Below are 25,821 nucleotides of genomic sequence, written 5' to 3' on the forward strand. Positions count from 1 at the left end.
AATGCTTCAATAAAAAATCCTAAAATTCTAACATAATACGAAGAAAAATATCAGTATAAACACATGGAACCGTCAGGAATATATGCAATATATTTTTTGAAATAAGCATTTGTGTCTGTACATTGCACAAATCTTTTCTGTGCATGAAGTACTGCACAGTTAGTTGTTATTAGACTGGGAAAAATATAGAGAAGTACAGAAAACTACACAAAACTCTCAGGAACACGCTGCCAATGGGTGTAATTTATATCTATGTAGAGATTTTTTCTGTTTATTTTCTTTAATAATTTAAACAAATTGAAATATTATACAAAATATGAAGAGTATGTTCTTAATTGTGTCATGCTTTGATGGGTCAATGAATATTTTACGCAATTTATCCCCATTGATTTTCGAACGATTGGTTATTTTATTATTTGTTTACTTAATATTGAATACCTACAAGTTAATTAACAATTACAACATCAACTAGGTCGTGTTTTATTACAGAAAATGTGTGTATTTCAAACGGTTGACAAAATATGGCGGCTGTTCTTGAACGTACCCCGAGCAGCTCCGGCTGTCGAAAAGCATTGTGGGATTGGATGCCGGCGGAAAGCTTCTCGAAGGAACTGCAAAGATGATGGTGAGTCAGTTAGCCTTTATCCCCAAACTCTGGACAATAATCCGGGTCCATCCTTCAGTTTATCAGCCGCCAGTAGCACCGAGAGTAACGTTAGCTCAGAGGACAGACTGCTGGCTGTGTTTAAAAGCAGTTATTTTGAGGAGATGATTTTTAAAAGATTTATTTGTTAGCCAGACCGTTAGCATCGTATGGCTGCTCAAAATCAATGGGCGTATACGATGCTAACGGTGATGCTAGTTAGCATGGTAGCAATAACGGGTGATAAAAGAAACACTGGGCTCGGTTGGCTACAGAATGACAAGCATACGAGGATAGCTTTTAGCTTTTTAGGTCCACGCAATTTTAAAATCGTCTGTTAATGTTTTGTTCGCCATATTGTAGTCCAGCTAGCATCAGTGTGTTTAGCTTCTTTGTACGACTGCACAGGAAGCATTCAGTTGTCTGTTCTGCAAAGAAGCTAATCTAAACAGACTGCTAAGACATAAAACCAGGTTTAGCAGCACTGTCATCTGCAAAAATCTGAACGCTAATAATGGTAATAATTTGTGAGTTGCAAACAGACATCCAGGTTTTGACAGTGACACAGCAGCATGTTTGATGAGTAATGAAGCATCACAGCCTACAGCCTCAGTCTCCTCCCATGTTTGGTTGTAGAGTGTGAGAGATGCTGTTAGTACACTGTTATATGTATAATATTATTGAGTTATTGCACAGTCATAGTTTTTATGTATGAACACCATCCAACATCGTCATAGGCACCCATCCTACACTTAGTCTACGTTGTCTAATATTCATGAAGATGCAGACTGTGGCTACAATGGTGTGACATTTAGTTTTTTATGTCCTTGTTCAGAGGTGCAGCATACAGATCTTCTCTGGCACAAAGGAATAATAATCACATAATTCTAGCACTTGCCAGTTTACACTGGCTACCTGTAAAGCTCCACGTTGGCTTTAAACTTCCCCTTGTCACTTTTAAAGCATTAAACAATCTTGCTCTAAATTGCTTTAAGGATCTTTTAGCCCCTTAAGTTTAGGGCGGTGTCTCAGATCAGAGAATGAGCCTTGATTGGACTGATTGTTCCTATGACCTTTTTTTGTTTTTTGTTTTTATGTTCTCTGGCTGCTTTAATGGTCTCTACTTTCACTAATCTTTTTGATCATTTGTGCTTCTGTTGTGTGCTTTGTCACTGTTATGAATAGTGCTATGTAAATAAAGTTTATTATTATTAATTACTCACTTTCTCCTGCTTTCAGCCCACACCGGTTATCCTGCTGAAGGAGGGGACTGACACGTCTCAGGGCATCCCCCAGCTCATCAGCAACATCAATGCCTGCCAGGTCAGAAAACTAGCTCTACTCTCTGTAGTTTGTATTTCCTGTATGTGGCATCTGTTCAATTAAACCTGTTTTCGATGCCTCTAAATGTACCTGTTGTGTTTTCTTGTGCAGGTGATTGCTGAGGCTGTCAGGACCACCCTGGGGCCCAGAGGGATGGACAAGCTGATGGTGGACGGCAGAGGTGAGGAGACAGATGGGATAAAGTTAAAAGAAGGAATTTGTTGCAGGTTAGTCTTGAGCACGTTAATGAAAATGTTTGTTTTCCAGGTAAGGCCACAATCTCCAATGATGGAGCCACCATCCTGAAGCTGCTGGATGTGGTTCACCCTGCAGCCAAGACTCTGGTGGACATCGCTCGCTCCCAGGATGCTGAGGTGAGATGAATGTGTTGGAGGCCTTTTCTGAGTGGACGACTGAAATGTGTCTCAAATTTCAAACTGACACCACCTTTCTTTCCTTCTTCAGGTTGGCGATGGCACCACCTCCGTCACCCTCCTGGCAGCTGAGTTCCTGAAGCAGCTGAAGCCGTACGTGGAGGAGGGTCTCCACCCTCAGACCATCATCAGAGCGTTCCGCACAGCCACCAACCTCGCTGTCAACAAGATCAGGGACATCTCTGTCTCAGTGAAAAAAGACGACAGGCAGTAAGCGCTCACTTTCTCTGTGACAGATTACAAGCATTTAAGATTTGATCTGTCCTGTGATCAGCACAGTGAAGTTGTATTTTTCGCTCTGTGTCCTGTCAGAGAGCAGAGGCAGCTGCTGGAAAAGTGTGCAGCCACAGCCCTGAACTCAAAGCTGATTGCTGGTCAGAAGGATTTCTTCTCCAAAATGGTGGTGGACGCTGTCATGTCTCTGGACGAGCTGCTGTCTCTGAAGATGATCGGCATCAAGAAGGTGCAGGGAGGAGCCCTCGAGGTTGGTGTCTGGAGTTCAGCACTCAGAGAAACTTCAAAAATCAATTCTGAGCCATCTTTCCTCTCCCTACTAGACCAAACATTCATCTATTTCAAATGTTTTGTCCTCCGTCTTGACAGGATTCCCAGTTGATCTCTGGAGTTGCGTTCAAGAAGACTTTCTCCTACGCCGGGTTTGAGATGCAGCCCAAACGCTACGAGAATCCAAAGATCGCTTTGCTCAACGTGGAGCTGGAGCTGAAGGCTGAGAAGGACAACGCTGAGGTCCGCGTGAAATCTGTGGAGGTACGAAGGAACCACATCAACCTTAACATTTATGTCTGCGTCTCTTTTTCTTGCTCCCTGTTAACTTTATTTCTTCCACCTCTTCTGCAGGACTACCAGGCCATTGTAGATGCAGAGTGGAACATCCTGTACGACAAACTGGAGAAGATCTATCAGTCAGGGGCCAAGGTGGTTCTGTCCAAGCTGCCCATCGGAGACGTGGCCACGCAGTACTTTGCTGACAGAGACCTGTTCTGTGCTGGAAGGGTTCAGGAGGAGGATCTGAGGAGGACCATGATGGTGAGACAGACAATGATTCTAAGATAGGAAGTGATTTGTGATTTTATTCATCAAGAAGAGGATAAGAGTGATTAAAACAATTTGGCAGATTTTTCCTGTTTCTTTACTTTACTGTGATTTAGATTTTATGCACAAATACAAGCGTAATTTATTTCTATCTTATAAAAATGAGTTCTTGCTGCAGTTGACTTGGATGCTACAAACACAGATTTGTCGACTGATATAACAGCAGCTAAAAGCTTGAGAACTTGCTGACTGAGTGTGTGTGATGTAACCACCAGGCCTGTGGAGGCTCCATCCAGACCTCCGTAGGAGCCATGACGGACGATGTCCTGGGACAGTGTGAACTGTTTGAAGAGGTTCAGGTCGGAGGAGAGCGGTAAGAGATGAGTTCACTCGTAGATGCACGTTTCCTACATTGTCAGTCCGCTTGAGAGAATACAAACAAAATGTTTTGGTACTTTATTTATCTTGACTTGTATCAACCTTTTCTGGTTAAAAACCCTTTCGGGGATGTCGTGGATTATATTTATTGGTATTTGTACATATTTGTTTCAGTATTGTACATATTGAGACTCAACGTTATCTTTATTGGAGCACAAGGGGAAATTCACTCTGCAGCAAGACTTAAAGAAGCAAGAATAAAAGGCAACGACAAATAACAGTCAAATGAACAAACTAATGGCTGAAATGAAAATATGCTGATGTTCTGAGGCAGAGCAAAGACAGTGCTAACTTCTATTATGTGTATCAGTAGCACTCATGATAAAAAAAAAAAAGAAATGGAGCCTTTTAGTCCTCGAAACAAGGTGTCCTGAAAAGACAGCCTGAAATCAGATTTCCTACAGTTCAATATTACTTTGGCCTTCACAAGAACCTGCCGGTGTTTTCCACAATTCTAAAATCCTGACTTTTGTTTCTCCCTGTAGCTATAACTTCTTTAAGGGCTGCCCGAAGGCCAAGACATGTACCATCATCCTGAGGGGCGGAGCAGAGCAGTTCACAGAGGAAACAGAGCGGTCGCTGCATGACGCCATCATGATCGTGCGCAGAGCCATCAAGGTCAGTGATATGAGGATAAAGTGGTCAAGCTCAGTACAACGCATAATATGAGTATTTCCACCGATGTGACTTGTTGTCAGCATCTAGAGTCTGAAAAAACAGTCTGTGTGTTAAGTAGCTGCAGGTTTTTCTGCACACTAAATTTTAAGGTTTATTTCTAGTGGGACTTTAAATGAGTAAAATCTCTCAGAGACTCTTGATGTATTTTCTAAATCTGACAGTTTGGCTCAGATTTGTCCCTGATGTATAGTGTAGTATACATTTTCAGGTGCACAATAGTGATCTGGACCCTCTCAACACCCAGTGTCTGTATTATTTGTTGGCCCATCTGTCTGCAATAAGGTGTAAATATATCAACTCATTTCCAGAATGACTCCATTGTGGCGGGTGGAGGAGCCATAGAGATGGAGCTGTCCAAGTACCTGCGGGATTACTCCAGAACCATCCCAGGAAAACAGCAGCTGCTGATCGGAGCTTACGCCAAGGCCCTGGAGGTCATCCCCAGGCAGCTGTGCGACAATGCCGGCTTTGACGCCACCAACATCCTGAACAAACTGCGCGCCAAACACGCACAGGTAAAAAAAACACACACTTTCTAATCTCACACAATCTGCTGAGTAAAACCTTCACCATGAGGGTCTCCGGACATGATGCTGACTCTGTGTGCTTCACCTCTGATCTCAGGGCGGCATGTGGTACGGCGTGGACATCAACAACGAGGACATCGCAGACAACTTCACCGCCTGCGTCTGGGAGCCTTCCATCGTGCGGATCAACGCCCTGACGGCAGCGTCAGAGGCAGCTTGTCTCATCCTGTCGGTCGACGAGACCATCAAGAACCCTCGCAGCTCCATGGACGGACCTCCAGGTGGCGGCCGGGGCCGAGGCCGTGGGAGACCCCATGCTCACTAAGGGAAAGCAAGAACAAAACCTCATTTTATAGAGGCAGTAAAATCCAAGTGCAGACAGAAGGTCGTCAGGTTGCATTCTTGCTGAATGCAGCTTGACATGACGGATCTGTAGTTGGATTTGAATTCTCCATAAAATGAGGTGTTGTAAGCAGTCGTAGACACATGGCAAATGACAGGAAACTAAAGGGGGAAAAGAGGCAATTTCAAGACTGATTGTTTGGACTTTGTCAACATTTTTTCTTTGTTTTTCTCCGTTTTTCTTACTGAATCATTGACCCGTTTAACATTTCGAGCACTGTTTCCACCTGTAGCTGTTTTACTGAAATTGAAGCCGAACGACAGCAGTTCCCCCTCAGTTTGGAAACAAACACACTCCTGTCCCCTTCAGGTCAGCGCTTCTCCTTCCAACCTGAAGGAGTCGTTCCATAACTTCTATAATCTGGTTTTGTGTTACGTGACAAACTGATGTGCAACATGGGAAGCAAAGCACTGATAGGATGTTGAGCATATCTGAAAGAGTGTTGCTCGTGCTGTGTGAAACTATTTATTGGACCATTCTTATCAATAAATTCACAGCTGAAATCATTCTGTTGACTCTTCTTCCTCATTGTGTGTCAGTAATTATAGCAGGTGGACTGCAGGTGTTTAAAGTGAGACATCAGCTGTTTGAAAAATGTACGAACAAGGCTTAGTTTTATCCCTTTACCAACCTGCACAGGACACAATGTTCTAGACATGAGGTCGAAACAAACAAGATTAAAGGACCAGTGTGAAGGATTTAGAAATGTATTCATGATTTTATTCTAATGAGTGTCTTATCACCTGGGAACATGAATCTTGTTAGAATGAGTCCTTTATATTAACAGAGCGGCCATGTTTCTACAAAAGCCTCAAGCAGACAAACCAATCACTGGCTCTACAGAGGGGGACAGTTTGGGGCAAATGTAGGTTCTCTTTGGCTGAATGTGAATATGGAAATTGCGAGTGGACAATTCAGTTGCTTGCAATCTGCAACTTCACCACTAGATGCCACTAAATCCTTCACACTGGACCTTACAGTGGTTCATCAGTCTTGTTTCTATATACTTTAACATGGGTACACTTTATTACAGAATACACATTAAAAATAGACATCTGTAGTAATGGGAGCTGACACCTCCAACCAAAGAGTTTTTCTTTCTACAGGAACTCGTGTTAAAGCTGCACTTTCAAATAGTTGTAAATTAGTGAGGAAACCTACAGAGCACCGCCACCAGTTCCACCTCAGGTTTGTGGGGTTTTTGCGACCCTATAGCTTGTTATTTTTGCCTGCAGACTCACCATCTTGCTCTGTGGTGTTATAAAACACTCCACCGTACAATACCTATCCAGCAAATCAACAAAGCAACCGAGCTGTTGACAAAGTGGAGCATTTAGCAGCTAAAGAGCCAGATATTTCCCTCAGTGGCTGGTGGAGACCAAAAACAGAGCAAAAGGCGACTGGATTTAGATTTGTAAGACGTCCAAAAGACACAATTCAAAATTGTTATATCCAGTTTGTAGATTCTTCACCAAATTATGCAGCTTTAATATTTTTTTTAAAGCAGGTTTTGAAACATTTTAAATGTTTTGAAACATAACTTTTACACAGTTGAAACAGACTTGGACTGAAGATGACGAACCTCATCCATGAAGGATAACACAAATGTGGAAACACGACTTTTTAAGGCTCACGCTGGTATAACAACACAGTACTTTCTAGTATACGACCCTTAGATGTTTTCTGATTTATCTTGAGAAATGTTGAATCCTTGCAGTCCAGCATTTTCGCCACTAAGTGGAGCACTAACATGACAGAGAAACAAAGCGGTTGTCCCGGTAGTAACATCAATATCGTAGGTGTGAAGACAGGATTTAATTGAGGTATCACTTATTATATGAGACAACAGTCTTTATATTTAACAGTTAACATGAGTGAGTGTCACTCTAGGTAGTATACTGTGTTAGGAAGAGTCTGTCTGGGTCATAAACCCTCGGTAACAGTCGACATACTCCTTAGTGAGGTTGAATTCTGAGAAGGTTTGGAGTGTTGCAGCAGGGATTTGTACTCAGCCCCCAGCTTGCATTCGGCTTCACAGAGTGTTTCTCTGACTTTTCTGGGCAGGAAATGCCGGTGACAGGATTATATGGTGTGACATGACAAACTCTCCACTGAAGCCAGGAGGCACATGAATTAATTTCTTCTTTTTTGTGCACAGAGGGTACTCTGCCCTTCAGCTCAGGCATTTGTTGAGGAGGATGTGTTTGTGAAGGATGGGGGGATTTAATACGTGTTCTAATGAGTGAATGCAAAGCAGGAAAGTCTGAATTAGGGGAGTTTTTTCTAAGAATCCAATGCTCCCTCTGAAAAAAAACAAAAACATGTCGCCCACTCCCAAAGTACCGCTTTTTCTAAAATTATCATCCCTGGAATCAGTTATGTGTGTTTTCAAATCTCCACGTCCTGCTCCTCCTCAGTTGGACAGGAAGTCTATGGAGGCCCGGACGGAGCGGTTAGACATGACGTCAACAGCAGTGACTTTGATCTCCGTGTCTCCGAACTGCATGGTCGCCCTGATCTCCCTCCTCTCCGGTCCAGCTCCTCCTGCTCCTGCTCCTCCCACCGCTCCCGGCAGCGGCAACGGCTCCGGTAGGTCTAAAGTTATCGTGCCGCACTTCCTGACGCCGGGGTCGGAGATGTACGTGATGTCGTCGGTGGCGCTGCAGTAGATGTTGATGATGATCTTGCGCTGGCCCAGGCGAGCGGGCGTGTAGCTCCGCCTCACCACCTCCCCCAGAGCCACCGACTGGTCGACTGAGACGAAGCGGTCGAGGATGTCGGTGCACCACTCGCGTCCGTCCTTCATGAGGAGTTTGTCCCGAGGGTGGCGTCCCTCCACGAAGCGGTTCAGGACGCCGACGCCGTAGGTCAAAGGGCATCGACGCACTCGGACCTACGAGATAAAGAGTGTTAGCTCACGAGTCAGAGCTCTGCTTTGACACTACCTGGTTCTCCTGAGTCCTCACCACAGTGGGATCCAGCCCGAAGAGCACGGCGCCCTTCAGTATGGTCAGACCGACATCATGGGGGATGATGATGCGGCACGTCCTCCCCAGAGCCTTCTGGACTGCTTTCTGCAACATGGGCGACTCTGCGAAACCACCAACCAGGAAGAGAAAACGCACACCGCGCACCTCCGGCTTCGCCATCAGCTCCTCTGTCAGAAAATAAGGAACGATTTTTAAAAGATGCCACAAAAAGAAAAAGTGTTTTTCACTGGTGGCTATTGATTTCTGCCTCCTTTCCATCTGTTCCTTCTATTGAAAAGACACAAACCGCTTTATTTTGGTCTCTAAGCGTTTTTGTGCTCACTAGAAAACCAGTCCCCTTGTTTTTAATGTACCGCTGGAATGTGGCTGATTCAAAACAGACACATTTTCTGCCTTAGTTCTATCTTGACATGCCTGAAAAAAAAACAAGGTCACCATCATCTCGAACGAGGAGACGAAGGAAGCCATTATGCCTGAGGTTTGTTTTGTTTGGTTTGAGCTGCAGTTTGTAGCTGTGTTTTTGTCCCTGTTTTTTTTTTTTTTTGTCCGTTAGCAGTAGCAGACTAGGACGTGTGATCTAAGCAGCACAAAGAACTAATTCATTTTGTGGCTTTGGCAGCTGATCACTTTTGGAAGGTCAAAAGTTCGAGCAGCGTGGGAAAGTCGAAAGCCAAGGTCCCATCTTGGGAATTTAAAGTCGCACAAATCAACAATGGCTCAAATTACTATGTGTGTTCACACTGATTAAACCACAGGGCAATTTATCATCCGACTCTAAACTTTTGAGCTTTTTGTTTTGGTTCGACTGCACACAATGTTACTGTTTTGGTTCACTGATAACAAGCGGAAACAGGCAGACATCTTGGGTGGGAAAACACCTGGCCAGCACCAAACTGCAGACAGCCACAGTTAGCGACCAGCAGCTGAACATAATAAACTAACAGCTATGTAACGATGACCAAACTAGAGCTAAGAGTGAATTCCGTAAATGTTAATAAGCAATCGTTTGCTAAGAAGTTAGCAATAACACCTTTTTTAAGGCTGTAAGATGCCAAATATACATTATATAAACTACATAGTGCTGCTTTAAGAGTGCTAAGTTCCTTTTATTGATGAACACAGGTGTAACCAACTGGTGCTAGAAGTCACAGAGTTAGAGAAATGGAGGCCATCTGAGTGCAGTGAATGTGTCTCAAGTGATTGTAGTATAAAGACACCTGTATGTGGAAGGTCCAGCCACTGATCAATCAGTACTTCTCACTATAACTATACCATGAAGATAAAAGAACACTTCAAGCAAACTCTGTAAGTCAGGGGATGGATACAAGAAAAGTTACTGCATATCCCCTCCAGTTAAATCCATCATTAAGAAATACAAGGAATGTGGCACATGTGAATCTGCAGGAAAGAGACGAGTGAGGGAGGCCACCAAGACACCTATAACTCCTCTGAGGGAGTTAGAAGCTTCAGAGGCTAAGATGGCAGAAACTGTGCAAACAACAATGAAGCTGTTCACTCATAATCGTGTAATCTGACAGAGTTGGAGCAGCTTTGCAGAGAAGAATGAGGTAACATTGGAGTGTCCAGATGTGTGAGTGAGACCTATTCACACACACTCAGTGCTGGAACTGCTGCCAAAGGTTTATCTACTAAATACCAACTTAAAGGGGGCGAATACTTAAGCAATCAATTATTTTATGTTTTGTATTTTTATTAATTGGAATTACTTTGTAGAAATCTGCCTTTTTCAGTCAATTCCTTTCAAAAGAACTGAATTATTTTGACCGTGGTTCAATTTTGAAAAGCAATGAAAGGAGAAAACGTCTAATGTGGGTGAATACTTTCTATAGGCGCTGTACATCAGCCTTGTCTTGCCATTTTAAAGCCACATCTTCTATTTTCTTAATGCTGTGTGTTGTCATCTGTCTTTCTATTTCTCACCAATGTGTTTGACGATATTGATGATGGTGGGCTGGAAGAGCTCGTTCATGGCTTCCTGCGTGAGCCGCAGCATCCCCTGGGACGACCACTTCACGATGTTCATGCTGACACACACAGAGCAGAGAAGTTGCATCTTGACTGTTCCAGATAAAAACCAAATCGGTCAGCCTGCTCACACGCACTGGTCACCGATCACGCACTCACTTGCTCCTCCTCAGGGCGGCCTCCACACTCTGCCCTCTGTGCCTCTTGTAGTAGTCGATAAAAGAGAAGGGCAGGGAGATGTTGAGGGCGTTGGCCCTGCCAGGCGACGCCGTCCGTTTCCTCGCCTCGAACGCGATGGTGAGGTCCACCCAGGCAGCCGGCCGCTTGGCTTTGAAGCTCTGGATGAAGTCCTCGCCGAAGATCTGGCACAACATGGCTTCGAAGGCCAGGTCAACACCGACAGCGCCATAGGGCCCGCCTGGGAGGAAAACCACAGCTTTGGTAGCTGAAGGAAATTAGTTTGTTATTGTGTGGATGGCAAAAGAGAGTACCTGAAGCCTTGTAGAGCTCCTTAAGTGTCCCCTGAGGCTGCTCGATCTGATGGACTGTCAGGTCAACTGTTCCTCCTCCACAGTCTGCAACCACATACCTGTCACCTACAGAAAGAGCAGAAACACCAGTTCATGCTGGGAACACTTTTCATTTTCATTCACTGAGCCAGGAAATATCTCAGGAGCAGTAAGATCAGGGTGTTTCTTCGTAATTTGTAGAAGGAAATTGTGGACGATAATGTGTCTTCATTTACGTGGAATGTCTAAATGTCTTGTTTCCAGCATGAATGTGTGTGTGTGTGTGTGTGTGTGTGTGTTTGCAGTTTCCCTCTGAAACTCTTCAACCAGCAGCCCCTGAAACATAAACAGCCTTCAGTCATCTGTGATCGCTGCTCTCCCCCTGCGAGTGCGCGTGTTTACGATCCACTCGGCGATAAGAGCTGGTTTTGGTGTAGCTGCCCTGGTCTCAGCTGACCACACCCCAAACACCAGAGAGTAAGAAGTAGTAGCACCGAGTGAGGAAGAGAACGGAATGCAAGGAATAGGAATGAGCAGAAATGCAAAGAGGAATGAAAGAAGAAAAATGCAAGAGAGGAAGATGAAAAGCGGGTTTCTACTCCTTGGGTATATTTACAGTGCAGGGGCAGAGAGTCCCATGGGTGGGTCCTTCCTGTGTGTGCGGTGGACAGGAAAGGGAGCAGAAAGGGTCAGCGGGGCCACGTGGCTCCTCAGATTGTTGTCATGGCTCAACACAAAGACGTGGCTGTGTGTGAAACCACCAAAATGGGCGACTTTTAATTCTCCCTGAGTGGGGTGTTTTATCATTCCAGGCGCAGCTTCACACTCTGGGTTGTTAATTTTGCGGTTGCGGTTGCGTCAGGCCAATCAGAGCTCCTGTTGAGTGTGAAAGTGGTCGTAATCTTAAATCAAGGTGCGCTTTGTTGTTGGAGCTTTCAACCTTCTTGAGAGCTGAGCAAACTACTTCTGCTGCAAAACACCATCAAATATGGTTGAAAATTGCACAAATAATGACAATGTTCGGACGCCTGTGTACACCAGTTTTGTTTCAAAATAGCAAAAAACTGGAACCTTGGCTTGCCGTATTTGCTATACATCAAATTCTTCTCATGTTAGAGGCCTCAAAAGTTGGTGAAATGTCAACCAAAGACTGTATTTTTAGTAGGAAATATGAATACTTCATACATATATTTACTGACAAACTTTCTGCGGCCCTAAAACCACCCAACTTTTTCTGTTTTCAAGGACAGCACTTCTTTAAAAGTCATTTGAGCAAGTGGATCTGCTGGAAACAAGTTTGTCTGTGTCCTTACTGAATGTCATGGCTTTTGAATTATAATTCTGGAGATACTGGACACTTAAAAAAGCTTCCCAGGTAAGACATTTTTTGTAAAAGAATGAAAATACAAGAATTTGCAGGTCTAAAAACATCTGAAAATCTTAAAATTCTGCCAGAAATATTTTACAGAGCTTGATTTTGTATCCCAAATAACAAATCTTATGCAGGTTGAGGTGGAGCAACATATTACCTGACTTCTGTCTCAAACTCTAAAAGTAAATTCTGCGATTCAGTTATTATTTTAAAGTGTGAATGAAATGGTAATATTCTTCTGCAACTCACTTTGACCTTATGAATATACACTTTGAATGCAAATGTAATCAATCACTGTGTAACAGCTTTTTTTAATACATCAAGTGGCTTTAACTAAACACTGTAGATGTCTGTAATTATTCCACAGCAGGCTCCACTCTCAGATTCTAATAAATGGAATAACCGTGAAATATGAAGGGAGCTAATTAGCTGCTAACTCAACAGTTACATCAACAGCTAGTGGTTCCACGGGACAAATATAACAGGTGTTTTAGATATGTGTGTAGAACTGTTGCCATGCTGAACTACAAAAAGAAAACTGTGAATTGAAGAGGAAAAAAGACAGGACATGTTAGAAGGTAGTGGTTAAGTGTAGCCTCCCACATTAGGGGAGGCGGGTCTGCTCCTCATAGTCAGTGTGCTGAGGTTAGAGGTCAAAATCATCAATTTTACCGACATGTGGGGTCTGTCTGTCTCACACTCACACACACACACACACACACACACACACACACACGGCCTCACCGGTCTGCAGCTCTGACCACAGCTCTCCAGTTCCACTCTCCACCAGGAAGGTCCTGCTGTGCCTCGATCGCCTCAGCTGCTCCCTCGCTGCAACGCACACACAACATGATTTACATTTACAAGATGTAATTCCAGTGAGGTTAACGACAACGCTTTGATTCCCCAGACTGTTCTTTCTTGTTCTATTCAGACGAGAAAAAAGGTGATGTTCTTCACCAAGTTTAGGGGAAGAAATCGTCCACTTTTACTCGACAGCTCGACACTCCTTATGTTTCAGAGTGATAAGATTGATACAAAACTCATGACTTCAGTATGGTGGAGCGCCCTACTTAAAAAAACTGATCTACAATTAGATTAGTGCACCTATCTTTATCTCCAAAGATCAAAAGATGTATATGTTTTACTAGTTAAAATCACAAAAACTGCAATGTAAAAATTGTCACTTTGTGGTTGAGCTACTTACAGGAACTATTTCTTGGCAAACAACAGCCTGGATGCACTTTACAGAAATACAGTCACATATTAATGCCAGCACATAACTTTCCAAAAGTCACATTTTTCCTCTTTTTGCTTTGTAGAAGTATCTTTTAAAATGACTGACAACAGGCTGATAGTTCACCCTGCTTGCAGTCTTTATGTTACGGAGGGTTACTCACCTCCAGGTCTGAACTTAACAGTTATATTTTACCTCATTGTGACTCATTAAGTCGCAGCTGTCTAAATTGAAAAAATCTCTAAAAAGCACAACTCATGTTATTCTAGTTCACAACTAGCCTAGACTAGTGGTACATTTTGAAGCAAAAGAACCAAATATTCTCTGCAAGAGTTGGTTGAGACCAAAAGCAGAGGTAAAAGGAAAGTGAGGGGTTTTAAATTAATCAGGTGGCCAGAAACAATACTTTATCCATCTTAGTCATATATGGTAATGTTACATCAGGCAGCAGCCTCTGGGGCTTTAAAAATTAAGCCAACACAAACATATAGTTTTCCAAATGGCCAATCTCTATAGAGCTCTTTGTTAAACACATTTAGAGCCTGGTAGCTAATTTCCCCAATGATGAAAACTACATAGAGAGTGAATTTTCATATAAATCAACCGTTTAATTTGCAATCAGTCCTAAAAGTTGTGCATAATTGGCAGTGTGGTGACTCAAAGGCCAGTTGATGGAGCTACCACGTTGAGCTCTAAAACCGGTCTCCCAGAAATCTGTGGGTGACGTGAGGGAGGATTTGTCCATTTTTATTTACACTTCATCTGTTATATATACTGCAAAGCCTGGAAGTCGAAATAAGCAACTGTAAAAACAAATGCTGTGGGGCAAAAATATTACAGCAGGTTTAAGGCATTTTTCTTTTCAGCTTTTAGGTTTATTGCGGTATTTATTTAACAAATTAATTACACAGGAATTTGTGTGGACTCCCTCCAGCTGTATGCCCCAAGAGTCATCACCACCTTTCACCATCTGTCATTTTTTTTTTGTGTCTACCTGTGTCAACACTCTCCCTGGACTTTCAGTCACTTTAAGTTGCGTTTGATTAATTCCCAATACAAAGTGCGTTAAGGGAAAACCTAAACATCCTCACTTTCTAGCTAATGAAGATGAATGCTTTTAATTTACGCTACACATAAGGTTTAAGCGAGTTGCATAACCCAAGAGTTCATGGCATTTATGCGGGGTAGAAAACAAATCTTTGGATCCAAGTAAAACAAGAAAAACGTACAGTCATAATGTTTTTGCATGACAGGAGCAATTTGTTGGAAATGAAGACCGCTCTCAGATTTCAACTTTGTATTTGTTCTTGACATGTAAACCCGCGCGACTGGCAGGTTAAGAATATGGACGGAGGCCAACGAAAACAGAACGCGCTCATACACAGCTGGCAGAAATACAACGTACCCGACAGCCTGTTTGACAGAGCGGACACATTTATATGCCTCCATAAAAGCAGAGGGGAAAGCATGAAATGAGACATAATGGCTCAGCACTGTGTAATTATAAATCAAACAAAACAGAGTAGGAAGTTGGAATAAAAAAATAAATAAAAATCCATATTTCTCCACTGTTTGTTGATGAATTGGCATGCCTGAGGGGGAAAATTGTGTGTGTGTGTGAAGCCTTAAGCGAAAGGTTTAGTTGGTGAAGTGTGAGGAAAAGTGGTTTTTACTTGATTCCCTCAAACCGCACGAGTACTGCTAACCACGAAATATTTGTACAAGACAGAGAGAGAGAGACAGCGGAATCTGTGGTAGAAAGAGAACAAAGAAAACAGCCCGACTTGTAAAGATTACACACTTATTGAGCAACGCTGTCTTGAAAGCAAAGTGCTGTTACAGTTGTTTCAGGGCCGTGGATGACGCAGGAGGTAATGTATGTGTTGGTGTGCGCTGCAAATGAAGCCGAACAAAGAGCAGCACAATCATACAGCCTTGATTTCATCTGTGTGTGTGTGTTTGTACGGCGGTGATGAATGGAACGCAAGTCTGGAAACCATTTACATGAAACAGCAGAAAAGAAAATGTATGTGTGTGCTCGTGTGTGTTAATGACTCCCCAGTGCTATCTTTGGAGACCAAATGAGGTGGAAGAAAAGCTAAAGATAGTAAAAAAAAAAAAAAAAGCGACTGTGATGCCAAATGTGTGTGTGTGTGTAAATACGTGTGTTTGTGTGTCTGCAGAGTCCTTGCAAAGACCTGGCGAGAAAAAGCAAAAGATGGAGAGAAAACGCTAGAAGAATGGAGGGAAAAGAAAGTGAGTGAGGGCGAATGACAGGCCGGGAGGGGGTGAGATCATAGTCTCACTGCACCTTGTTCCAATTACAATATCCTGTGTTTAGTGTGTGTGAATGTTCTTTGTGTGTGTGTGTGTCACTGACTGCATATGTATAAGTGGGCCTTTGCAGGGGATTTTGGACAGCATGTTTCACTCGCTGAATTATGCATCGGTCTCCCCTTCCCCGGCCCGAAATTGCTTTTGTTCACTGCTGCAGTTTAGCTGTTGGGAGCATGTTTCGTTTCTGTGCAGCTTTACCGCGGACTTGTGGGCATGAAAGTCATTCTTTTCTGTTTAGCAAGTTGAAAATGTTTTTCAAGTTGTCACTTCTCTGCTAGTTCTGGAGGTAGTTTTCCTAACTGCTGCTTCTATTTAAAAGTTTTCTTTAAAGCTGCACAACTCCAACAATGGATCAAATGGATATGTGGAATGTGGAATAGCTCATTTGTAGTGATGAACAAGCAGTTTCCCTCAGAAGTTTAGCATCTTTCGGCTCAATATTTTAGTTTTCTGAGCTGCAGCATAATGCATGTCTGCTTAAGGGTAGCTGAGCAACTGTTTACGATCAGAAATTATTCATTCTAAATACCGCAATACTGTGAGTCTTAGTACTTTGGAAGAAGACAGACAGAGGTGCAAAAATGCAAAGTGAAATTTGGCACAACATTCTCTCAGATTCTGTACGAATTTAAGTGCCTGAATCTACCTGGAGCCGCTCAAGCTTTCTGCTCTTTAGGAATCAAAAGCCATATTCACAGATGCACTGCAGCCCTGAACTTTTCAAGACATTACCCAAGGGAGCTGTATGCAAGAAAGCAAATGTCGGGATCAGTCGGGCTGATTAAACGGACTTCACCCTGCCAGCTTTCTAGCACAAAGCCATGTGTAATGTCCGATAGAGCCCATGTGTGAAGACAGCAGGTAATTATCCGGAGAATTCACAGCGAGCGAGCGTGCATGCTGATGTACATCATGCCTTCCCTCCTGTGCGAGTATTTCCAGTAGTAAGAACACATGTGATAAGGACGATCTTCTGTTTGAAAAAGAAATCCTGCTGAGGATTCATGGTTCTAGTTAATTTCTTATCAAATGTTTTTAAGTACAAAGTTTGTATCTGTTACTGAAGAATGACATATTTCCTAAAAGTCCTTTAAAAAAATCCCCTGGGAGCATTTTATTCCCTGGAAATGCCTCCTGTATATTGCCTATATAGAACATTCTCTACGTCAAACACTGTTTATTCTCAGTTGAAAAGCATACCCACACTGCCACAAAATACAAGCCAAACGATACAGAACGCTTCAGCAAAGTTTTTCTGGTGCATTGTAAAGATAATTAAAAAGCTCATGTGCTAAATAGTGCCTTGAGAGGCTGAATGTCCCTTTTCATGGGAATCCTGTGGTCGGTTTCAACACAGCTCTCCTCCTCTTTCACCTTCTGTTCGTGCGTCTATCCCCCCTGCTTCGCTGTCTGCTCTACACAAAACATATGGTCTGTCCAAACACCACAAACATACACAACTGCCGAGTCATCTGAGGCGAAACCATGAGCGATATCTAAGGCCGGATCTTTACCCCTCTGTGCTCTCTTTCTTTCTCTCAAACACACACAGATTCATCTTTTGCAAGAACCACAATCCGCAAGTGAAATCAAACAGCAACGTTTCCAGGAACACAGCGTGGTTTCATGCTTCTGCTAATGACAAAGCCTGCAAAACAAAAAAAGCCCCACACATAACCGACTCTACCTTGTCTGAAGCTGGAGTCGAAGGGTCGGGACCCGTCCGGATCCAGGCCGTTCGTGATTGGCTGCATGCTCAGGTCAATCACCTGGTGGAGGCGGAGCTTGCGGCAATAAATGGAGGCAGCCTCGGGTTCGAGAGCGATGAGGAGCTGCTCGGGACAGTCGGGAGACACGAGACCAGCCTGGAAAACACAAAAAGAAATAGTCTCACTCTGCTGACTGATAGGGGATGAGTAGTTCAGTCGTGATCAGTGAAGATGGAGAGAAAATGAAAAAACTTGGTGACTGAGTTACGTTTTTATGTTTTGTTGATCATGTTTAGGAATCTTCTCAGACGTCAGCACTACAAAATGACATTATACACGTCATGACATTTGGATGAAGGGCAACTAATGGAGGTCGACAAAAAAAAAAAAGAGGAGGAGAAGAAGAGGAGTAACACACACACATGCTGAAGGACAGCTGTGCAATGTAAACACATGGAGAAATGTAAACAGAGGGTGAAAGGTGGTGATGGGGGGAAAGAAAATGACACAAGATTCTCTCTCTGTTGGGGTGAAAGGCAGACTTGAAAGCAGAGGAGAGGTGTATGGGTTTGATGTATTGGGAGGAAAGTTGAGCTGCTGTGGCGGTGTGTGTGTGTGTGTGTGTGAGTGCGTCGCAGGGCGGGGGTCTGGTCTCCACTTCCTGTGTTTGTACGCCGGTCTCCCTTATTGTTCGGTCCTGATGACATCATCACCAGCAGGAAGCGCACACGCCTCGAGCCGGGAGCCAGCGCAGGGCGTGTGCACGTTCGTAGCAGCGTGCATGTGAAAAGTGCATTCGATAATTCGTGTTGTGACTGAATGGCAGATTAACAGTTAAATCTGTGAGTTGATTGTGTGTGAGTCAATGGGCAAAAGATGACATTAAGAGTAAAAGGTTGCAAGTTTTTCCCATGAATTAGTGCATGTATGTATGACACAATCAGACGCACGCTCACATGCACAGGTTGGTCCGTTCTCATTGATGTATATTGTGATAGGACCCCCTGCATTCTTGTCTATGTACGCACACTTCCGACAAGTCATTGTACAAGTACGCAGAGGAGGGGTGTGTGTATTCAGTGGGAAGGTATACAGAGGGGAAAGAGGCAAAAGTGCAGCGTTATGATTTGTGTGTGTCTGCTGTAAGTGATCCTCCATGGGAACATTAATCAGACAGTCTTTATCTCATGCTTTATACGCTGTGTTTCATCTTCCTCTACCACAGACAAACTGCCTGTACAGCGATTCTGTGCATATGGGACAGTGTCTAGTGCAGAAGTCAAGTCATAAAAAGCTTAGATTAAAGCTATGCATTGATATAAGTTTAGCCTAAACACAGGGTACACAAAGAAAAGCATTCTATCAGTGTGTCTGAATCTACAAAATAAAATCCACTGTGCATACAGTATGATCCTGTAATGTGGTACATTTTAATCCTCAGAGACTTGAGTAACATATTTAATTTTTTTAAATAGTTTTTTCTAACCTAAAGGCATAAAAATGTTGTAAAGAAAAATATTCTAACGCTGTGTCTATTTGGTCAATATGTGTTTTCCTACCAGGTACGCAGCTTCTCTCATGAACTGTTTGGCAGGTTGTCTCCACACAGCAGGGACGGTAATCACCCATCTGATCTCCTCTCCCTCCAGCACTGATGACGACTGGTCTTTCACCTCCTAAAACAGAATCCATAAGAGCTTCAGTTTGGCTTCTCTCAAATGTAGCTTGAACCGCGTTTCTTTCATGATTTAATCCAACTTCTATTGAGTTACTGTGAGTATAGCCCGCTAGTATGCAAAGTAAAATACCCCCAAATGGTACTTATTAAAGGAGAGGCAAATCACTCTGTGAGTTAAAGTTTTAAGTCATGTCATCACCTTAGATTGCAAACATAAATTCACACTCACATACTTTGCACTGACAGTCCTAGAATGTATGAACACACTCATCATGGTTGTGGTAACGAACGAGGAATTACCTTCAGAGCATGTTCCCTGAAGAAGTGAAGGGCGTGAGCAAACACCTCGATGGCCCGGACCCTCCGACCGTTGACCGCCTCCAGCTCTGTCTCCATGGTGAGGTCCTGCAGCAAACACAGCCACAACTGTTGAAACTCCACTGCATGAAGAATTCTTCTTTGTGGTGCTTTAAGAGTAACTTCTAGTAACATCAGTTAAATTTTGCTTTCTTAAATTATATTGATTTTACTTTTCACCTTGCTGCAGTGATATAGAAGTGCACCCTTGGGTGTCAGAACACCATAATGTTAACACTAGATGTGCTTACAGACACAACAGATTTAAAACATGCAAACCACTGCTTTTCAGCTTGGTATTAAGTTAAACTTTAAAGCTTTACTGTCGCTATTTCCACCTCTATTTTTTCTGTCATCTCTCTTACGCTTGTGCTGTGGATCTTCATCTTAAATTTATCAAAGTAAAGCCAGTGCCGGGCCTCCTCAGGATCTAAGTCGTGGTAGAAGTCTCGCGCGGCGAATCCAAAACTGTGGAACCTCAATTCAGGGGTCAGCAGCAGACATGTTGGGCTCTTCTGATTGGCCACTCCGGGGTCGCCTCCCTCCCAACGTCTGCATGGATTGGAGGAAATAAAAGCTGTCAAGGACAGAGAAAAACATAACAGAGCAGAGTTGAAGAGAACAGATTCTTACTTCATCATGTGAATGGCTTCGGAGTCCTGCGTGAAGCTGAAAGCGTAGCCGCTGGAGGTTGTCCCAAAGTCTATCGCCACGACAACTGAGAAAGGGCAGGCCATCCTGGGTCTGACCTCCACCCTCTGTAAGAGATAGATGGACAGAGAAATTAGTGTTTCTCTTCTTTGTTTATTGTCAGTTAGCAAATATTAGCATGTTAATTCACATGGGACATATTATACCCCTTAAACATTAACATCTTAGCATTGTCGTTGTTAGCCTGTTAGCATAAAGCACAAAAAGAAGTAAATCTTTTCATTTTTGACCATCGACAAACATTGCGGAGTGAATAAGCTGATGCAGGCTATCATTTCTGTCTGTAAAGGGAAGCATGGGTGGGATCTAAACCAACCTCTCTCGCATTCATGTAATAACTGGTTTCTATGAGTAGAAACAGCATAGAAGAGAATTAGCAGGTTGGCTTAGAAATCAGAGGCCGTTTCTCTTTTTTTTCCCTTCAGTACTTGTGAGAATTAGTGCCGACGTGTATGCAATTCCTTGCCGCAGATTCTAGATTTCATTAGGTACTTGTTTTAGGTTTACTCGTCACTTTAAGCTGTGAGTATAAGTGTCATTATAAACCGCTAATAGCAGTTAGAAGTGGATGTGGCTTTACGGGTCTTGTTTAAGGGCTCTATATAAAGAAAAATAAGTAGAAAGAGGAAAAGGGTGTGTAGGAGTGGCTGTGGTGAGTGGCTGTGTGTGCTTAAATACCGGCGACGGGGAGGGCGTGAGGGGCGTGATGCTGCAGTCGTTTCTCGCCGTGGCAGGCGAAGACGGCGTTGATAAATTTTCCCCTGGAATTTCATGGAAGAGATAAGAAAAAACAAAGATAAATGCAGCACAAGTAACATGTGGTGGTTAACTAATAAAATCTCATTTGAAATATGTTTCTGTACTAGAAAAACATCACACGTACTCCAATAGAAAATGAACATAACTGCCAAAAAAAATCTGTCTGTTCGGAGTGATACGCAGCTGTGGGAAAACTTTCTTATCATAAGGAAAGAGGCAGTATTGGACTGTCATCAGCTGCTGATACTAACGTACACGTATACATGCAGAAAGCATCTAATTTCTCACAGTTGAGATTAGTAGGTTGGGATGTAAACACACTTGTCCTGCAGCTCTCTTGATGCGAGATTGGATAATTGTAATGAACTGGAATGACCGGAATGTCAGTGGAATCTGAAGTGAGTAATATTCCCAAGTGGGAGAGGGACATGGAAAGGTCAGCGTGTTCACACTCCAACAGATAAAGAGGGAGAAGTGAGTCATTTCGACCGCGTTGCAATAGAAAACTAATGAGTGTCTATGTATGTGTGTGTGTGTGTGTGTGTGTGTGTGTGTGTGTGTGTGTGTCTCACCCGGTATCTGCAGGCTGTTGGGATCTGGCTGCACCACGTCAGCCATCTTTACAGGAGCCAGGGTCTGCAGAGAAACACACCAACATGATGTATTTAGAACAATGAACACACTGCTTGATGTTCAGACTTAAGCGCGTTTAACAACTGAAAAAAGGGAGAAAGAAGTTGACCTGACTTTAAATAGATGCGAACTTAGAAAATCTAAAAAAGAAAATATTTAAGAGCTTTGAGGTAGTTGCTTATAAATCTCATGCAAAGTTAGCAATTTTTTGGGTCATGTTTTTTTGCCATCTGGTAGAACTTATGATAAACTTTCCTTTTATCTCAGTTTTGGTCTCCACCAACTTCTTAGAGAACTAATGTGTTGAAACAAGGCTGACAGGATCAAATGAGCGTGAAGCAAACTATAAATCTGTGAGCCATAAAACCAAAACAACATCGAAATGAACTTTCTATAGAACTCAATGAATAACAATCCATGTGTTAGCTACGATAAGTGGCTCATTTCAGACACAATTAAGTGATCCACTGCGAACATAATCATTTACTGCAGATTTAAGCAACATATTCTTCTTAACAGGCTTTAAATTGAAACTTAATCATAAAATAAAAACACTGTTTTACGGCCTGCACACTCATTTCATCATGCTGTTTTCTAAAAGGCCCTTTTCACACGACATTGTGACCTGTAAGAGAAGGTGTAAATAATAAAATGAATGCTGGCTGACTTCCATTCAGCTGCTTCAGCGTCCTGGTATTTTGCATATTGACTCAGGCACACTGCCACAGCTTATACTTGGATATTATGGAGCCATCGTGAATATGATTGTTATTATTAACACTCCTGCTTTCGTGCTATTACAAATTAAGGTATATTGTGCTGCATTTTGTGTTGCATGACTAGCTTCACATGCATCAAAATCAAACCACTGCATGTGCTTCATTTTGTGCGTACTTTGGAAGTCGCGATATACGACATAAATTTGTTGGATTATTAAATACAGTGCAGAAAACAGGGAGGAATTCTGGATATGAGAAGGATATTCATCAGCCAGGGAGGGGAAGTGAAGGAAACACACCCCAACCATCTTTTACAGCAGCTGTCACTTTATTCTTGAATATCAAACTCCCAGCTACTATAAAGGCTCAGAGGTCACCGACTGGTTGCATCAGGAAGCTTTCTGGAATCAGGATGTCTTCCAAATACCATATACGTAAATGACTATGATATGAGCTGACATTTTGCCTGGTTTAAGCAAACATGAGAACGTGGATGAGTAAGAGACAGAACAGTAACTCGATGATTGCTCTGTAATTAAACTAAGACATGCAGCGCATACTTTATAGACTGCATATACATATACGCATTTCCTTTGTGTTTTTATATAATCTGTCGGTCGACGTGTTCTTCCTTAATGTGCGTCTGGATTGTGTGTGAGTATTGATTGCAGCGCTGGGATCAAGACCGTGATCTTGAGCCAGCAGCGAACTAAACAGCCGAGTGCAATGAAACAAAGATGTGTTTGTTTAAATCTCTTTCTTCTGAGTGTGTGTGTGTGTGTGTGACAGGCAGAAGAAGGAGACCATAAGTTAGCTTGACATTGTTTCTTTGCGTACATGCATGCAACATCTGTGTGCATTTATTCAAGCATGTGACTTCTGAATATAAAGCATGCTGGTGTATGTCCTGCAGTTGTCCTTGCTATTTGATGATTAAACCAGAGAGAGGATGAAACTCCACATCGTCTCCTGCACATACTTTTCTCCCATCATTTTCTTCTTTTTGTCTCTGTCATCCCATCATGTCCTCAAGCTCAAAGTGCACTGGAGGATTTACACCCCCGCTAATTTCCATGCTTTATTTCTCTGCTTTTTGCCTGAGATCTAGCAAAGAATCAGCAGAACAAGCAACTAAAACTCCTGTGAGACACAACATTACATTGTGCAACACGTACTATTTTATGTACCATTAACAATGGAGTGCTGTCAGCTTGAGAAATGTTGTAAAGGTAAGGTAGACCCACTCTTAAGTATTGCTGCTCATTATTATGCAGCTCTGACTTTTACAGTTACAATTCATGCACTTTCACTATAAACATTTACTTAATTCATGTTTTTTTCCACTGCTCTGCAAATAGCATTTAACGATATATAAACAAGAGCTCAAAAAAAGTTTTTAATTTCAGGTTAACTCACCCCTTTAAGTGCTGCTTGCTCCGCTACGTCCTCGTCTGTTTTGCTTCTCCTGGCCCGAGCACAAAAGTATTCCCAAACTCTGGAATTTGGCAAGCTTGGAATCTGCCTCCAGGGAAGCAGATGGAGAGAAGAGGGAACAGGAGGAAGTTGTGACTGGATACAAGAGGATGCTTTTGTAGAAATCCCTCGTGAAAAAAATTTAAGGCTTCCCAGCTGATTTGCGGGCAGATTTCCCAAATCAGTGAGGAGCTCGATGAGAAACCGATGGATGCTGGACGGGGAACTGCAGGGAAAAAACAGAAATTCTCTGTTAGAATAAAATCCTGGCTTTTGAGGGAGTTGGATTTGCAGTTGTGTCTCTCTGCAGCCGAGCGCTCCGTCTCTCTGCTCTGCACAGGAATGTCAGAGAAAAGTGGTGACACACACATACGCACCACACACACACACACACACACCAGGAGTGGGAGGGCTGTGACAGCACATAGGGGGGGGAAAGCTGGGGGATTTACCTGACTGGGAAGCTGCAGAGTTTGTAAGGGTGGAGGAATCTAAAGCAGGCGGTGGATCCCAGTGAAGTCATCTTGCCCTCTCGCTTCCCTCCCACTCCTCCAGATCTATCCCCCTTCCTGAGCTCCTCTTTTCATCTTGTCCTCTGTATTTTACTTCTCACATTCACTTTCCTCTTTGTTTGTCTCCTTCCACATCTTTGTCTGTATTGCTTTACTTTGCTTGATTTGTTTTTAGCTGCCCTTTTAACCTTTTCACACAAAAGCAGGAAGCGGTCAGGTGTATATGGTCGGTCTCAAACAAATGCTGAACTTAAAACCTTGTTTTCTTGCCAGAAGTAGTAATAATGCTGTAAAGAAAAAGTTGCAGTCTAATGCCCAAGAAATGTTTCAAGGAAATGCATCATTTCAAATAACAAAGTTAAACATTTTAACTGCCAGCAGCTGGCTAAGATAGCTTAGCATTAACACTGGAACAGAATTGCTTGGATTGATTAAAGGTAACATAATCCCATGTTGGCAGGAAACGTTCCCACTGGCTAACATTATCAAAAAGATCTAATAATGTTTTAAAGAAAATGTTTTAGTCAAATGTTCAAAGAATGTTGTAAGGATATTAATCATTTATGAGGCTGAAAGTTAAGACATGAACTGTAACATTTAGAGGATGTTTGGAGGATGTTGTCAGGATCACAGATTATATTATATGACAACAAAGGAAGAAAACGTTAGAAAAATGTTATCGAGGTACTGGGATATATTACCAGAGGTCAAACATTTTGCCTGCAATGTTCTGAGGATGTCATTGAGGTAACACATTGGAGAAAACGTTCTTTTGTAAAACAATAAGGGAGGGTGTTCTTAATGCAACATTTAGAGGACACTTGAAGAATGTTAATGCATAATGATCTAATAGTGTCATTAGAAAACGTGCCTTTAAGAAAAACATTCTTGGATCTTGTAAAGAACTTCCCAGTGGAAAACACGAGCAGAACTTAGCAGAACTTTCTACTCAGATCAGTTTTAGAACAAATAATTCAATCTGGGTCTGCCTTCCAGAACCTCAAAATATAACGTGGTATCAGAGGGGATTTTGTTATTGCGGTTTCCCCCTTTTTTTTGGTTGTCATGCTAAGCTATGCTAACTGCTTCATATTTAACCAACGGACAGACGACTGGTATTGATTTTCTCATCTGACGTTTGTTTTCTAATGCCATGTGTGTGTGCGCTGATCTACTTCTGCTACGCTGCAGGGATCTGATTTCTCCCCACTAGAGCTGTGATTGAAAGCATACATTAACCCCTAGTGCTCGCCAACACACACACACACACACATGCATGCACACACACACACAGATTAACCGGCCCCTCTCCCAATGGGCAGAGGAAGTCAGACCTCTCG

At 42.7% G+C, this 25,821-nt stretch overlaps 2 protein-coding genes across 2 annotated transcripts; one reads left to right on the forward strand and one right to left on the reverse strand.

Annotated features, from left to right (window-relative positions):
* Positions 1-619: 619 nt before the first annotated feature.
* cct7 (chaperonin containing TCP1, subunit 7 (eta)) lies at positions 620-6,005 on the forward strand. Its single transcript, XM_008286877.1, has 12 exons — positions 620-625; positions 1,883-1,966; positions 2,078-2,147; positions 2,234-2,340; positions 2,432-2,610; positions 2,713-2,884; positions 3,004-3,168; positions 3,259-3,447; positions 3,729-3,826; positions 4,377-4,509; positions 4,878-5,084; positions 5,194-6,005. The coding sequence occupies exons 1-12, from the start codon at positions 620-622 to the stop codon at positions 5,419-5,421; spliced, it is 1,638 nt and encodes a 545-aa protein (XP_008285099.1). The 3' UTR covers positions 5,422-6,005.
* Positions 5,674-24,507, reverse strand: hspa12b (heat shock protein 12B). The gene is made up of 15 exons (XM_008286876.1): positions 24,422-24,507; positions 23,913-24,195; positions 21,717-21,780; positions 21,064-21,146; positions 20,308-20,432; positions 20,040-20,226; positions 19,618-19,722; positions 19,199-19,315; positions 17,618-17,795; positions 13,101-13,187; positions 10,967-11,071; positions 10,635-10,893; positions 10,431-10,534; positions 8,466-8,656; positions 5,674-8,392 (listed from the first exon to the last, which is right to left on the reverse strand). The coding sequence occupies exons 1-15, from the start codon at positions 24,490-24,492 to the stop codon at positions 7,913-7,915; spliced, it is 2,439 nt and encodes an 812-aa protein (XP_008285098.1). The 5' UTR covers positions 24,493-24,507; the 3' UTR covers positions 5,674-7,912.
* Positions 24,508-25,821: the final 1,314 nt, after the last annotated feature.

This window comes from Stegastes partitus, unplaced genomic scaffold (assembly GCF_000690725.1).
Source record: "Stegastes partitus isolate 25-593 unplaced genomic scaffold, Stegastes_partitus-1.0.2 Scaffold474, whole genome shotgun sequence".
NCBI lineage: Eukaryota > Metazoa > Chordata > Actinopteri > Pomacentridae > Stegastes > Stegastes partitus.

Excerpts from the sequence above, each read along its gene's own strand:
- cct7 (XM_008286877.1), top strand. Across the intron at positions 2,341-2,431 it reads CTCGCTCCCAGGATGCTGAG|GTTGGCGATGGCACCACCTC; the intron begins GTGAGATGAATG and ends TTCCTTCTTCAG. Across the intron at positions 2,885-3,003 it reads TGCAGGGAGGAGCCCTCGAG|GATTCCCAGTTGATCTCTGG; the intron begins GTTGGTGTCTGG and ends CCGTCTTGACAG.
- hspa12b (XM_008286876.1), bottom strand. The coding sequence starts at position 24,492 with ATGACTTCACTGGGATCCACCGCCTGCTTTAGATTCCTCCACCCTTAC. Across the intron at positions 19,316-19,617 it reads TCAGGGAACATGCTCTGAAG|GAGGTGAAAGACCAGTCGTC; the intron begins GTAATTCCTCGT and ends ATTCTGTTTTAG. Across the intron at positions 10,535-10,634 it reads GCCGCCCTGAGGAGGAGCAA|CATGAACATCGTGAAGTGGT; the intron begins GTGAGTGCGTGA and ends TGTGTGTGTCAG.